At 35.0% G+C, this 12,474-nt stretch overlaps 2 protein-coding genes across 20 annotated transcripts in view; one reads left to right on the top strand and one right to left on the bottom strand.

Annotated features, from left to right (window-relative positions):
• Window positions 1-12,474, bottom strand: part of RALGPS2 (Ral GEF with PH domain and SH3 binding motif 2) — a 255,535-nt gene that overhangs the window by 87,615 nt on the left and 155,446 nt on the right. The gene's annotated exons all lie outside the window — the stretch shown is intronic.
• Window positions 1-12,474, top strand: part of ANGPTL1 (angiopoietin like 1) — a 30,148-nt gene that overhangs the window by 11,087 nt on the left and 6,587 nt on the right. For both annotated transcript variants that reach the window (XM_007061161.4, XM_027823600.3), the window contains one exon: window positions 4,657-5,509. In XM_007061161.4, coding sequence (XP_007061223.1) covers window positions 4,687-5,509 — 823 coding nt within the window. In that variant the 5' untranslated portion in view covers window positions 4,657-4,686. The remainder of the gene's footprint in view (window positions 1-4,656; window positions 5,510-12,474) is intronic.

The raw sequence follows: 12,474 nt of genomic DNA, 5'->3' as shown, positions 1-12,474 counted from the left end.
AAGCACTATCAATAAATAAAATTCCCAGACCCAAACAGATTAAACAGTTCACTTCTGTCTGGTGCAGAAGTTGGAAAGAACTAAGAAGATAGAGGGTACAGCGTCCTCTGATATAGCCTCATCCTCAGAATGTTCAGAAAGGCTGAGGGGAGCGGTAAGGAGGGGGCGCACATGCACTCTAATGGGCACTGCTTGGAAAAGGTTCTACCATTTGGCGAGTGAATATGCAGAGCCACATGAAGAACAACTCTTTTTTACAACCTTATGAGGAACCCCAGCTGTGTCGGTCATCAACATCTGTGTTCAACTGCTGAATACCACACACATAGGGGAGCCAAAGTTTTCACAGTTGGAAGCTTCTGTGACAGCACACAAGTTAACAACGAAGTCTGTGTCTCAGAAGGAACTCATCTTTGAAATGTCTATAGGCACATCTTAGTTTCAGATCAGCTGAAGGTTGAAATATTTGTTTATTTTGGAATTCTAAGACACAGTTTGAGCAACTGTTGTTTTGGTTATTCTATTTTAGACCATTTAATTCCTCTTATGGTCAGACAGAATGTCTATGGCCCCAATTCTAAAAACACTTAGGTATGTTTGTAACTTTACTCATATGATGAGGGGCAGGGGAGAAAGGTGATGATTAATGTATATGTGTTTACAGAATAGAGACCTATATATGTACTTAGTTGATTAAAAGAATGTACGAAAGTGGACTACAGCAGAATATTTGAATGGACTAGGTGCTCTATTACAGTACATTTGCTTTTAAGAAATATTACTTGTATTTCAGAGAAAAAACTACAGCATACCAATTTTATTTCCATTTTTTCAATAATTTTAAAACGGTTACTTAGGTTGTGTCTTTGTGACAGTTATCGTGTGTTCCATAATATTCATATTTTAAAAAATATTTACAAGACTATTTTTGAAATGTCTATGTGAAAACAAAGGACCAGAACATTGTTTTTTATCAAGTTCATATTTTTAAGGTCTTCTTCACCCCAGTTATAAAAAATCATTTTAAAAGGGAGTTAGGAGAGCCAGGTTGGGATTACAAATTTAGTTTGATTAGTTCAATTGGTCCAGGGTCTGTTGAGAAGTACAGTATATTACAGAAAATGACTGTCCTCTCATATTTTTACCATGATTCACCTGAAAGTTTACCTCGAACTTCCAACACTAAGCATTGCACAATTGGCTAAATACATTACACATGTGGGGGAGGGGATTACCTTCATATAGATTAGACTACACAGATGAGTGATTTAGTGTAGCATAATAACGCCTATCTTTGACTTTTTGTCCTTTCCACTAGGACTATCCCATAACTTGTCCTGAAATACAGCAACAAAAATCGTTGCTGTTGTCTACTGACTTCACAGACAGTGTACCTTTAGCAGTTATTTATATATTTAACAAAACATCCACACAAGTTTTGCTTCTGGAAAAAGTATTTAAAATGGTATATTTTCCCTCTAAATGTTTTGTTATTGAAAATCATTTGTTACTGTGTACAAATTGTGAAATATGCAGGAATATAAACATTTTCATTATTTCAATTAAATGTTAATTACAATTGTCTTTTAACAGTGGCAATTTGTTTGAAACACAACATTTAGCTCCGGCAGTCTAGTAATCCAATTAAAAAAAAAAAAAAGACTAGAAATATATGCCATAATACTTTCTTGCTGGTTAAAACAGAAGAACCGTGTAAATATTGAACATTCTGGTTAAACACTGAAGGTCCTGATTGTTAAATCAATATAAAAATGTGAAATTTGCAAAATCAATTACTCACAAATTAGGAAATGCCAGAATTAAGATGACTAATGGCAACCTGAATTCTGACACCTTGTTCAAATATATTGTGACCTTTTAATTATATGACCACATATTATATTTTCCTGCATAAGTCATCAACAGTTTTTGAAACCAGGACCTTCAGATACAGAGCACAGATCTCTACAACTTAAGCCAAAAGAGTAATTGACAGCAGAAATAGACATCCTGTATATGGACCAGATCACAGAGGGGAACCTGACAATTTACCAGTAGTTTACACAACTATTTACTAGACAGCAACAGAACGTTGGGAATCAAGATTCCTGGGTTTAATTCTGGGCTGTGGGTGGGACATGTGGTCTAATGACTAGAGTAGTGGTTATGAACAGGACAACCAAAGATTTGGCATTTTTACTTTGAAATGAAGTGTGTTTAAGTGAATGATATTTCGGTCTGTCAGCTTAGAGATCTGGTTTCTCTTTCCACAATTACCAGAAGTGATTTTGTGCAACATCTCATTTACCACCCCAATCTGTAAAATCAGGTGGAGTGGAGGAAGTTATATTTGTCTGTCTTTCCCCTTCCCTACTAAAACAGGAATATCAAGAATTTTGTACATTTTGCCATCCTAATACCAGTGAGTTACATAGGTAAGACAAGAACTTGTGGCCACCTGAATCCAAGCCCAGTGCACCTTCCTTTAGGCTAAAGGCCTTTTTTTTTTTTTTTAAAATAGGTGAGGAGTCTCTGCCTCTCTTTCTCTCTCTCTGGACTTTGCCAGTCCTGTTGTGGGTGCGGAACAGCTGTTTCCATTTAGGGATTGCCCAGTGAAAATGGGGATGAGTGGGGTATACAGTGTATCAAGAGTTACCCACCCCTGTACAATAGGGTCTCACCAATTTCCCTCCTGAAGGGGAGAATTGTGTCTGGGCTGATACTTTTGCACAAAGCATTTGTGCAAAAGTGGCAAGTGCAGCATGAAACCAATGAACTTCTATTGTTTTATTCTGTTGCTCTTGATAAGCCACACAGAGACCATTGTGCAATATCGTGTACAATCTGCTAATATTAGGCTGAGGAGGAGGAGAAAGATTAATGTCAGCTCTACCCATAGCTGAGACAAGAGGGAACACAGAGAGAGAGAGAGAGAGAGAGAGAGAGAGAGAGAGAGAGAGAGAGAGAAATCTCCCTGACAAAAGTGAATCAACTCCAAAGCCACCACCTTTCCACAAGTCAATTAGCCAAAGATGATAAAAATAGTTAATTTATTCTGGGTTTGAATACCACTCACTATTTTATAACCTCAAATACCAAAACAAAAAGAAATAGGAAAATGTAATCAATAGTCCTCAGATTTTTCAATGCTTTCTTAATTCCCTCCATAACAATTTAAGCAAACACATTATTTTAATGTGTCATATGTTTAAAAGAGTGTAACGTAGTTATAGCTGATAAAGCATGTTTGACATTTTTACAGATTGGGGGTTGCTTGTTTACAAGTTATCTGGAATAATGGCAAACTCATCATAAAGATGTCAGGGAAAAGGACAGCTTATTAAAGACTTTTAAAAAAATGATTGGTAATAAAAATTCCTTAAAACTCTTTAGGACACTAAAAGCATGCATAACTTTAACAAATAGTCCTATTGCTTCTTCATGTCTACCAGAATGCAGTCCATTCACCAGCTTGTGTGTTTTGTGAAAGGTAAATATTTACCTACTGAAGAAAATATAATTTGAAGTACAGAACAATTTGTAGGAAGTGGTTTCCCCCCCTTTTATCACACTTCATACAACCACGATTTGTAGTTTTGCGGTGTGTTTGTTTTACTATACCTCAGAGTAGAAATCAAACTTTTAGGAGAAAAAGTCCCAAAAGGCAAACATGCTTTGCTAATGAACTGTTTCAGCAGAATTGTCATTAAAATGATGGTCTTGTCCACAAGGTGCAGTAATGTGCACAAGAGGGGTGTGAATTCTTAAGTGAACCAACATGTTGCACACTAACTGGCCCATGTAGACCCTGCTGGCAGGCACTCAACATTCCCTAGTGTATAGTGGTCAATATTAAACATCAAATGATCCCAGACACTAAATTCTAATATTTAGTTTCACGAAAACAAAGATCATCACTTACTTGTTTTCATTCATATATGAAAAAAGATAATCACATTTTCATCAGGTCAGGGCATATGATCTCACAGCTAACCCTACCATTACCTTTTCTTACAAACCAAATCTACTTGAATACATTTTTTTAAAAGTAAAATTATGACAACCATGTTAGGGAGATCTCCAAAGCCACTAGTTGTAAATCTAGCTATAGACATAACTATAAAAATATGTAGAACTAAGGCCAATATTATGCAAATTACAAAAATCGTTTCAACCTCAGATTTTCTGGAAAGCCCAAATCAGGGTTTGTTTACTTTTTTGGCTACAAAAGTATTTTACAATATTTCCCTTTTTATTTTAATATTTATAAACGTATGTAGCCAGGCTTATGATCAAAGAACTACTGTGTTATCTGAATACATTGGAGCTTGTTTTCTGAAAATGTATTCGTTCAAATTAAAGCTAAAATATGTCTACTGCTTGAAATCTTTCAGGTCTTGATGCTTCACCAAAGAAAGGAGGCAAGTTGTTCAATGCAGTGTAATTCTAAATAAATAAGTAATTTTGTGAAAATTAAATTTAACATGGTAAGAAAATCTCAGTTTGGCCAGCATTTACGGCAGATAAGTCTCAATTGCATTTGTGTCATAAGTAAAAATTAGTGCTCTTCCATGATATGTTGCTTGATATAAAGTAAGGCCTTAAAACTGGATTCTGATTAATTATTAACTTGCTTTCTATTTATCCAATGATTAGTCTTCTGAAAGCCATCACATTCATCTCAAAATGAAGATCTCTACGTGGACTTTGGGTGTGCTATTATTCCTACTACTGTCTACAGGACACTGCACAGAAAAGTCTAAACTCAGTAAATTATCGAAGAGGCACCCTCGTTCAACAGATGGTGGAGAGGAAGGAAAAAAATGTGGTTATACTTTCTTGGTTCCTGAACAAAAAATTACAGGGCCAATTTGTGTAAATACCAAAGGACTAGGAGCAGATAACAGAAAAGATGAAATCACAAGGATGGACATAGAGAACCTGAAGGAAGTATTGTCCAAGCAGAAACGCGAGATTGATATCTTGCAGCTTGTGGTGGATGTGGATGGAAATATTGTGAATGAGGTAAAACTGCTGAGAAAAGAAAGTCGCAACATGAACTCCCGAGTCACTCAGCTCTACATGCAGCTCTTGCATGAGATAATCCGAAAGCGCGATAATTCACTTGAGCTTTCCCAACTGGAAAATAAAATCCTCAATGTTACAACAGAAATGTTGAAAATGGCAACACGATACAGGGAGCTTGAAATAAAATATGCAGCACTAACAGATCTTGTAAATAATCAGTCTGTGATTATCTCTTTATTGGAAGAGCAGTGCTTGCAGATACTGTCACGACAGGACACCGACGGATCTCCTCCTCTTGTTCAGGTGGTGCCACAGCACATTCCTAACAGCCAGCACTATACTCCCAGCCTTTTGGGAGGTAATGAGATACAGAGGGACCCAAGTTATCCTAGAGACAGAGACATAAGGCCACCACCTGATCCAGCTACTTCTCCTACAAAAAGTCCTTTCAGGATACCACCGCTAACTTTAATCAATGAAGGTGAGTTGATTAACATTATGTCCAAAATAAAGAGAATGTCATGTAAACAAATAGGCAACCCACTTACAATGCTTACTTACAACTAGAGTGGAATGAATAATTCAAAATGAATAATTTATTCAGCAAATTCAGCCTCTTCTGATGATAAATAGGTTGACAGCAGCTGTAGATTTTCTCAAATTTATTTGTCAAATAATTTCTATGACTAATTCTTGACCTGTAGATAACATGAGAACTTTGCTGCAAGTATTTAATATTTTGAAATTCAAGCTGTGTAGGTAAGTCTCACTGATTACAGGTTGTAGAGAACTACTTTTACTTCCAGACTGGATGAGTATAACTTGGAAACAAAATTTGATTTCTGCAAACATTGTCTGATATTTACTTATTACTTTTTCTATGAACATTATTGTCCCACAAGTTACATTAGAATTTTGAGAACAGCAAAGAAAAGAGATAAACTTCCCGGTAGTAAATGCAGCTAGCAATGTTTGCTGTACTCACCAGTTCTACTTACACTCACTATGCATTATCGCACTGTTGTGTTTCCAGCCTTAATGAATTCTTAACACTCGGCAGATTTTGACTTTGTGATAACAGGACAATCTGATGTCACAATGATCCTCTAAACAACTTTTTATTCTTTTTAGGCTGAGAATTTCAAAGGAGCCTAGGATAGTAAGACAACCAACTCCCACAAAAATTGAAGTTAGGTGCCTAACTCATTTAGGCTCTTTTAAAAATCCCAACTATAGATATTTAAAATGAAAAACAACATTTTTTCCAGCAAGAGAAAGATAATATTGCATTTGTTTTCTTTATGAAAATATCATGAACGCACATTGAGGAAATTCACCAAATGTTTTCAGTTCACGGTCCTACTTCACCCAATTATATAGATTCACAAAGTATTAAAAACAAAACCAGTGACAATGAAAGAAAAATGCATTTAATCTGGGGGTTACTGGAACTCCATCATGATTCCTAAAGGTCTTATTAATAGGGTAGATTTGATTTAAATCAAATTAAATCATGATTTAAATCACTAGTCTGGAAGATTCGATTTAATCATGGTTTTCTACATAAAAGTGCCTTCTTGTCGGTTGTTATAACCTTAATACATATTCTTCACAAATCAAGAGATAGATGTAGGTTTCATTTTTAGAAGGTACACACTATACATTTTTAAACAGTGATTTATTTTGAAAACTTTTCAGATTAGTTTTACAGCTATATCAGAAAATGAATGACTGTTTGGTTATTTCATTTACCAAAGGTAATTGAAGGAGATATTTATGAAGTCATTGGGAGGTGAACTATCTCCAATTCAACAGGTTAATCATTAATATTTGGAGGATTTTCTTGCCACGCTATATTAGGAGGAGAACATCACCAGACAGACAGTTAAATTGTTTTATTTAACTAAAACAACAACGTTAAGTATTCTGGATTTTCTTCTTCAACAGCAAACATATAATATTTTAACAAAAAAAGCATATGTCCCTTGCTTCTCACATTTATCTCCAGACTTCTTCTCCTTGTCCAGATCTATTCTGCTCCCAATAATCTTCTATTCATTGAACTTTTTTAAACTTTGCTCTTTTAGAGAGAGGTAAGGGATTGACTCTGTGTACTCAAATTTGCAGAGGGGCAATAGGGTTGAGGTCTTAGTTTTCACCTCTATATATTATTTATTTAAAAAGATTTTTGCTGTTAACAAGCAAGTTATCTCTGGAGAGACAAATCCACAGTTTGAGAACTGCAAAACTAAGCGCCCCGATGGTATCTTCTAGACTGAGTCCCATTGGGTAGATAGAAAGATTAACCTAAATAATCTATACAGAAGCCTGTGGAACCCCATAAGATTGGGTTCCTAATCCATGAACGATTGGAACTCATTTACAAAACTTTTCTTAAACATTACATGAACATATTGTCTCATACTATAGAATTAGAATTTATAACCCCTATTCTATGATGAGATACCTTTGAGCTATAATGTATCTATCTTTAGATAGGCTTGGTCCTTAAAAATCCAATTTAAATAAAAAAAATCATTGATTTTTATCCAGCCTGGTTATTAAAAAAACTTCATAGAATTATTTCCAGCTGCATCACAAACTGTCATAAGTTATTCTGCTCAATCCTGAAAGTTTGGATTATCTTTTTTTTTAATCCATGCTTTCCAAGTAACCGTCTTTTTTCTTGCCTTTTATGAGCTTATATAGCAAAAATGCTCTGAACTGGGTTTTAGACTCAGCTGGATATTCAACTGTGTTCCTGAAGGTGAAAACACACATTTATTGTGGCTATTCAACATACACTGCAACCAACCTGCTGTTGATAAAAGAGGGACTATATAGCTTGGGATTTGGGGAAAAGTTAGCCCACACAGTACAACTGAAATGCCAGATGTCATGAGAATTTAGATCACCTGTAAGTGGCAGAAAGGAAACAGAGCTAATATAAAAAAAGCTATGTTAATGGCTAGTCAGACAGCAACAGCAGAAGTCTCTTAAAAAAACCAAAACCAACTTTTAAACAAAACTACATGGGGATTTATTGTTTCCCCAGATACTCATTCTCTAAGTTTTATAATTATAAACAGATAGGTATGTACATATGAGGAAAAGCAACAGCACAAACAAATGTTTTCTGTAAAACGTTTATCAAAAAGTCTCCTCTTTCCTCTACACATTTCTGGAAACTAAGTTAAAGGAATCTCAGTCAATTTATTCTAACATTAATGGGTTCATTTGCTGTGTGTTTTCTTTCAATACTGAGGTCTGTGAATTTTAAGAATGTGCATCCTGTACATAGGTGGGAGAAAAAGGATTAAGTAGTTCCAAAGCTGGTAAAATGTAGATAATTAAAAGTTAAAATAAAAACCAATATACAATAAATTACAAAGCTATTCCTAGTTCTCTCTCTGTTTCCTGTAATTAAGGTACCAACGTGTGGTAAAGCAGTGCAAAAGAGAAAAGGGCTGTAAAATAATAGGAAAAGTGAAAAACAACAAGAGGGGGATGTTAGTGTAGAAGATTATGCAGAAAATTTACAAATGGAGACTGCCAAATAAGACTAACAAAACCCAATAAGGTTGTCCTCATCAGATAAATGTTGTTAAAATGAAGAAAAGATTGTATAATGAAAGGTAAAACTGTCTTCTGGATATGTTATAGCATATTTTTCTCTCATTATATTTGAAACAACTGTTCTTCTCAAGTACTAATGAGTCACAGTCAAGCTACAACTGCAGAAAACAGTTTACATAAAACAGGTATTAGTATCTTTAATTGTGGGTCGGAAGGAAAATACATAGCACACTTGGAAAACTACTTTTTACACTGAGGTAAAAATATTAGAGAAATCAACCCCATGGAAGACAAGTTCCTAAAGGGGAAAAAAAGTGTTTTCTATACAAATGCAAGATGCATACGTAAACACAAAATTATGAATTCAGATAAATTGATTAAATAAACCTCAGTTGTATACTCAATTCCTAACACAAAAATAAGAAGCAATTTAAGCTTCATTCAAGAATCCTTCGAAGTCAATGGGAGCAGGTCAGGCACTCAGGTGCCAATTAAGCAATATACTTAATGTTTAATTTTAAACTTCAGTGCAGCCACTTTCATTCTTAAGATGGGCACATGCTTAAGTAACTTTCTGAATCTGAGTCTCAGTGCACAAGCTGGACTGCACAGCAAGTAAGGAAATCATGCAACAGTTAATTTTAAGTATCTTACTAAAGATAAGAGGAAAGTTGCATGCAGGACAATTAATTTAAAATAAAAAATACAACTGTTCTGCATGGCAATTAAACTGAATATTTATATTTGCAACTACTTTATCAAAACAAATTATTAATACATTTGGTCCTAGTTCGTAACTTTGTCTGTGTACGAGGACCCTTATGCCTGTGCAAAACGAACAACTTATTTTAAGTACTTAAGTTCTCTTATTTCCTTATTTTAAGTACTTAGTTTAAAAAATATTTTCTCTGTAGAAATTAAAGTTATTGTTGGTTGAAAGTAATTAAAACCTACCACACGTGTGTGAACTACAATCTTCAACTGCTCATAACCAACCAAAACCAATTTTCAGTGGAATGTCAAAAGCATCTTTCCTCCTTAAGAACAGTCTCTCTGCCCAATTTCAAGTGTCTATTCCCAAGTTTTGGAGTCAGTGCTGCTTTAATAAAAGTCTCAACACACACAGATTCTCAGGCCAGAAGGGACCATTGTGATCATCTAGCCTGACCTCCTGTACAGCACAGGCCATAGAATTCCCCCAAAATAATTCCTAGAGCATATCTTTTAGACAAACATCCACTCTTGATTTAAAAATTGTGAGCGATGGAGAATCCATTATGACCCTTGGTAAATTGTTCCAGTGATTAATTACTCTCACTGTTAAAAATGTATGCCTTATTTCCAGTTGTTTATTTTTTTTTTAAAAGGGTATGAAATGTTTTCCCCTACTGTTCTGCTACTCAGAAATGGTTGAATCATTTTTGCTCAAACTCCACACACCCCCAAAACAAAAAACAACCAACTAACCAAAAAGCTCAGCTTCAGTTAGAGACCAGACTTGGAAAACAACAGCCGAAAAGGTGAAAAATTGAGAAAGTTATGAGCAAATGATAAATGTATTTAGTATGGAAATGTGTAGGCACATTTAACTATAGTTGTCACTATTCACACAAGCGATACCACCTCTTAAAATAATAACAAGAAGGAAAGTATAATTTTCATCTGTACTTCAGTGTTTCATATAAGACAAGTGAACATTAACAGCCTCACACACATCTTTGTTCTATAATCATGTTTTTTAGCTATTTAGTTTTTATTTCTTTCATTTTTGGATTCTCCTTTAATGTCTCCAAAATACTTATGAAAGACATTCAAGTACAAATTGCAATTGCTCAGCAATAACAAAGTCTCTGGACAATCTAAATTAGGTTATCCGCCATCTGTTCTACTCCAATCAGGCATCAGGTTTTTTGTTTTTTTTTAAATTATATTCCATCCTAAGAAAACAGTAATATCCCATCATCGTTTTCCTTTTTCACCACCTAACACATGTCAAAGTGTAATGCCCTAGAGATCAACCATCAGATTTGCTAAATCATTATATACTTAGGATGCAATTTTTGGTATTGTAATAGTAAAAATTCAGGACATGATCTCAAAAAGTGAAAATTACCAGCAGCACCCAAGCAAACAAAGACGACATGGGCCCTATGCTCCTCTCAAGATCTTAAATGCATATGTTGTAAGTGCTAAAAGATTAGGTGTAGTTTTGTGAAATATTTCTGCTCTCCTTTGTTCTCACGTATTTAACAAAATTCCAAAGTTATGGTCTCTGTTCATGTTAATATTTCATTCTTAAAAACCAAAAGCTGTTAAAGAAATTATGTCCTTGGCTTTCAAGAGGAAATAGAAAACCTTTCTTTCTGGCTATGACATCAACGATAATAAGAATAGGTAATTAGAACTTAGTTAATTTTGTTGATGTGGAAACCAGAAAAGAATTCCACTCTAATTTCTGTATTTGGGTCTTCAATAATAATGAGAGTAAGTAGTATTAAAACTTGGTTTTTCAGTAAACAGCTATGACTATGAGACACAAGGGGCCATACCATGTTCTCACTCACACCAGCATCTAACTTCGTAACTGGACAGAATTTGGTGGAGAGAGAAAAATCTGTCGAAGAAGGAAGATATAATTTATGTTCAGGCACTACCGTTATCACAACTAGACTTCAAGGATGACCATATAGATGAAGTCCTAATAGGGACACTGTACATTTGATATGTTATTCCTTTCATTAGCATAAAAACAACACCCCTTTACTTCAACACAGTGCAAACTATTTTATCAAGTCACAAATCTCAGTATTTCCAGTAAAAAGAAAAGGGGTACTTGTGGCACCTTATTTTCAGTGAACAACTACAAAAAAAGGATCATAGTTCCTATGCCATCATATATCAAAGGATTTATTTGTCCCAAGAAAGTGATGTAAGATAGTTAATCAAAGCTAAAGGATTTGTTGGATTTATTCACTCCTTCATTCTAGAACATAACTTTGAAACCTCTTCTACCACTTCAACATTTTACATCAGCAGTGTCTACAGTTCTAAGGATCAAAATTTAGACAAATTGCATCCTGTGAGACTAATGCCAGCTGAATTTTAGCAATGGTCAAAAGCTACTATGTAAACAGACTACTGCGACCTTCCATTGCTTAGCAGCAAGTCAAATAGCTCTACCGTTTGCTTTGGTCTCTAATGGTCCTGGAAATAAGAGTCCTAGATTCCTTTCCTCTGCACAGAACGTAGTATTTCAGCAACTGTTCTCAATATTTCAATCTACATTATAAAGCTTTGCTATTTTTCATGTTTTCACATCTTTTATAAATCAATAAGTTGTTTTAGAACAACATTTATTATGGAGCCACACTGTTTTTTTTAGAGTAACAACCGTGTTAGTCTGTATTCGCAAAAAGAAAAGGAGCACTTGTGGCACCTTAGAGACTAACCAATTTATTTGAGCATAAGCTTTCGTGAACTACAGCTTAAAGCTTATGCTCAAATAAATTGGTTAGTCTCTAAGGTGCCACAAGTACTGTTTTTTTAACACAGCATCAAATTGTGCTAGGCAGTTTACAGAAAGCTCCCCATGCCCCAGGGAACTTTCACTCCAACCGGACACCTTCAGACAAAATACAAAAGAACGGAGAAAATTAGAACAGGCAAGGGAAGGTAATACAGAGCAAACAAAATGACTCAAAGGTGGCAGATATGGTCAAAGCAACAAGCAAGGGAAATGATTTTGGCAGCAGCATTTTGAATACACTGGATGGGATGAAGTGGGTGTTGAAAAGGTAAGCAAAGAAAGCTACAGTACTCAAAATGGGAGATTATCAAGGCATGGCCAAAGGCTGGAAGTAATGACTTAAA

This window comes from Chelonia mydas, chromosome 8, assembly GCF_015237465.2.
Source record: "Chelonia mydas isolate rCheMyd1 chromosome 8, rCheMyd1.pri.v2, whole genome shotgun sequence".
NCBI classification, from domain to species: Eukaryota; Metazoa; Chordata; order Testudines; family Cheloniidae; genus Chelonia; species Chelonia mydas.
Note: the sequence above shows the minus strand (reverse complement) of the source record. Positions and strands in the feature narration are given on the sequence as shown.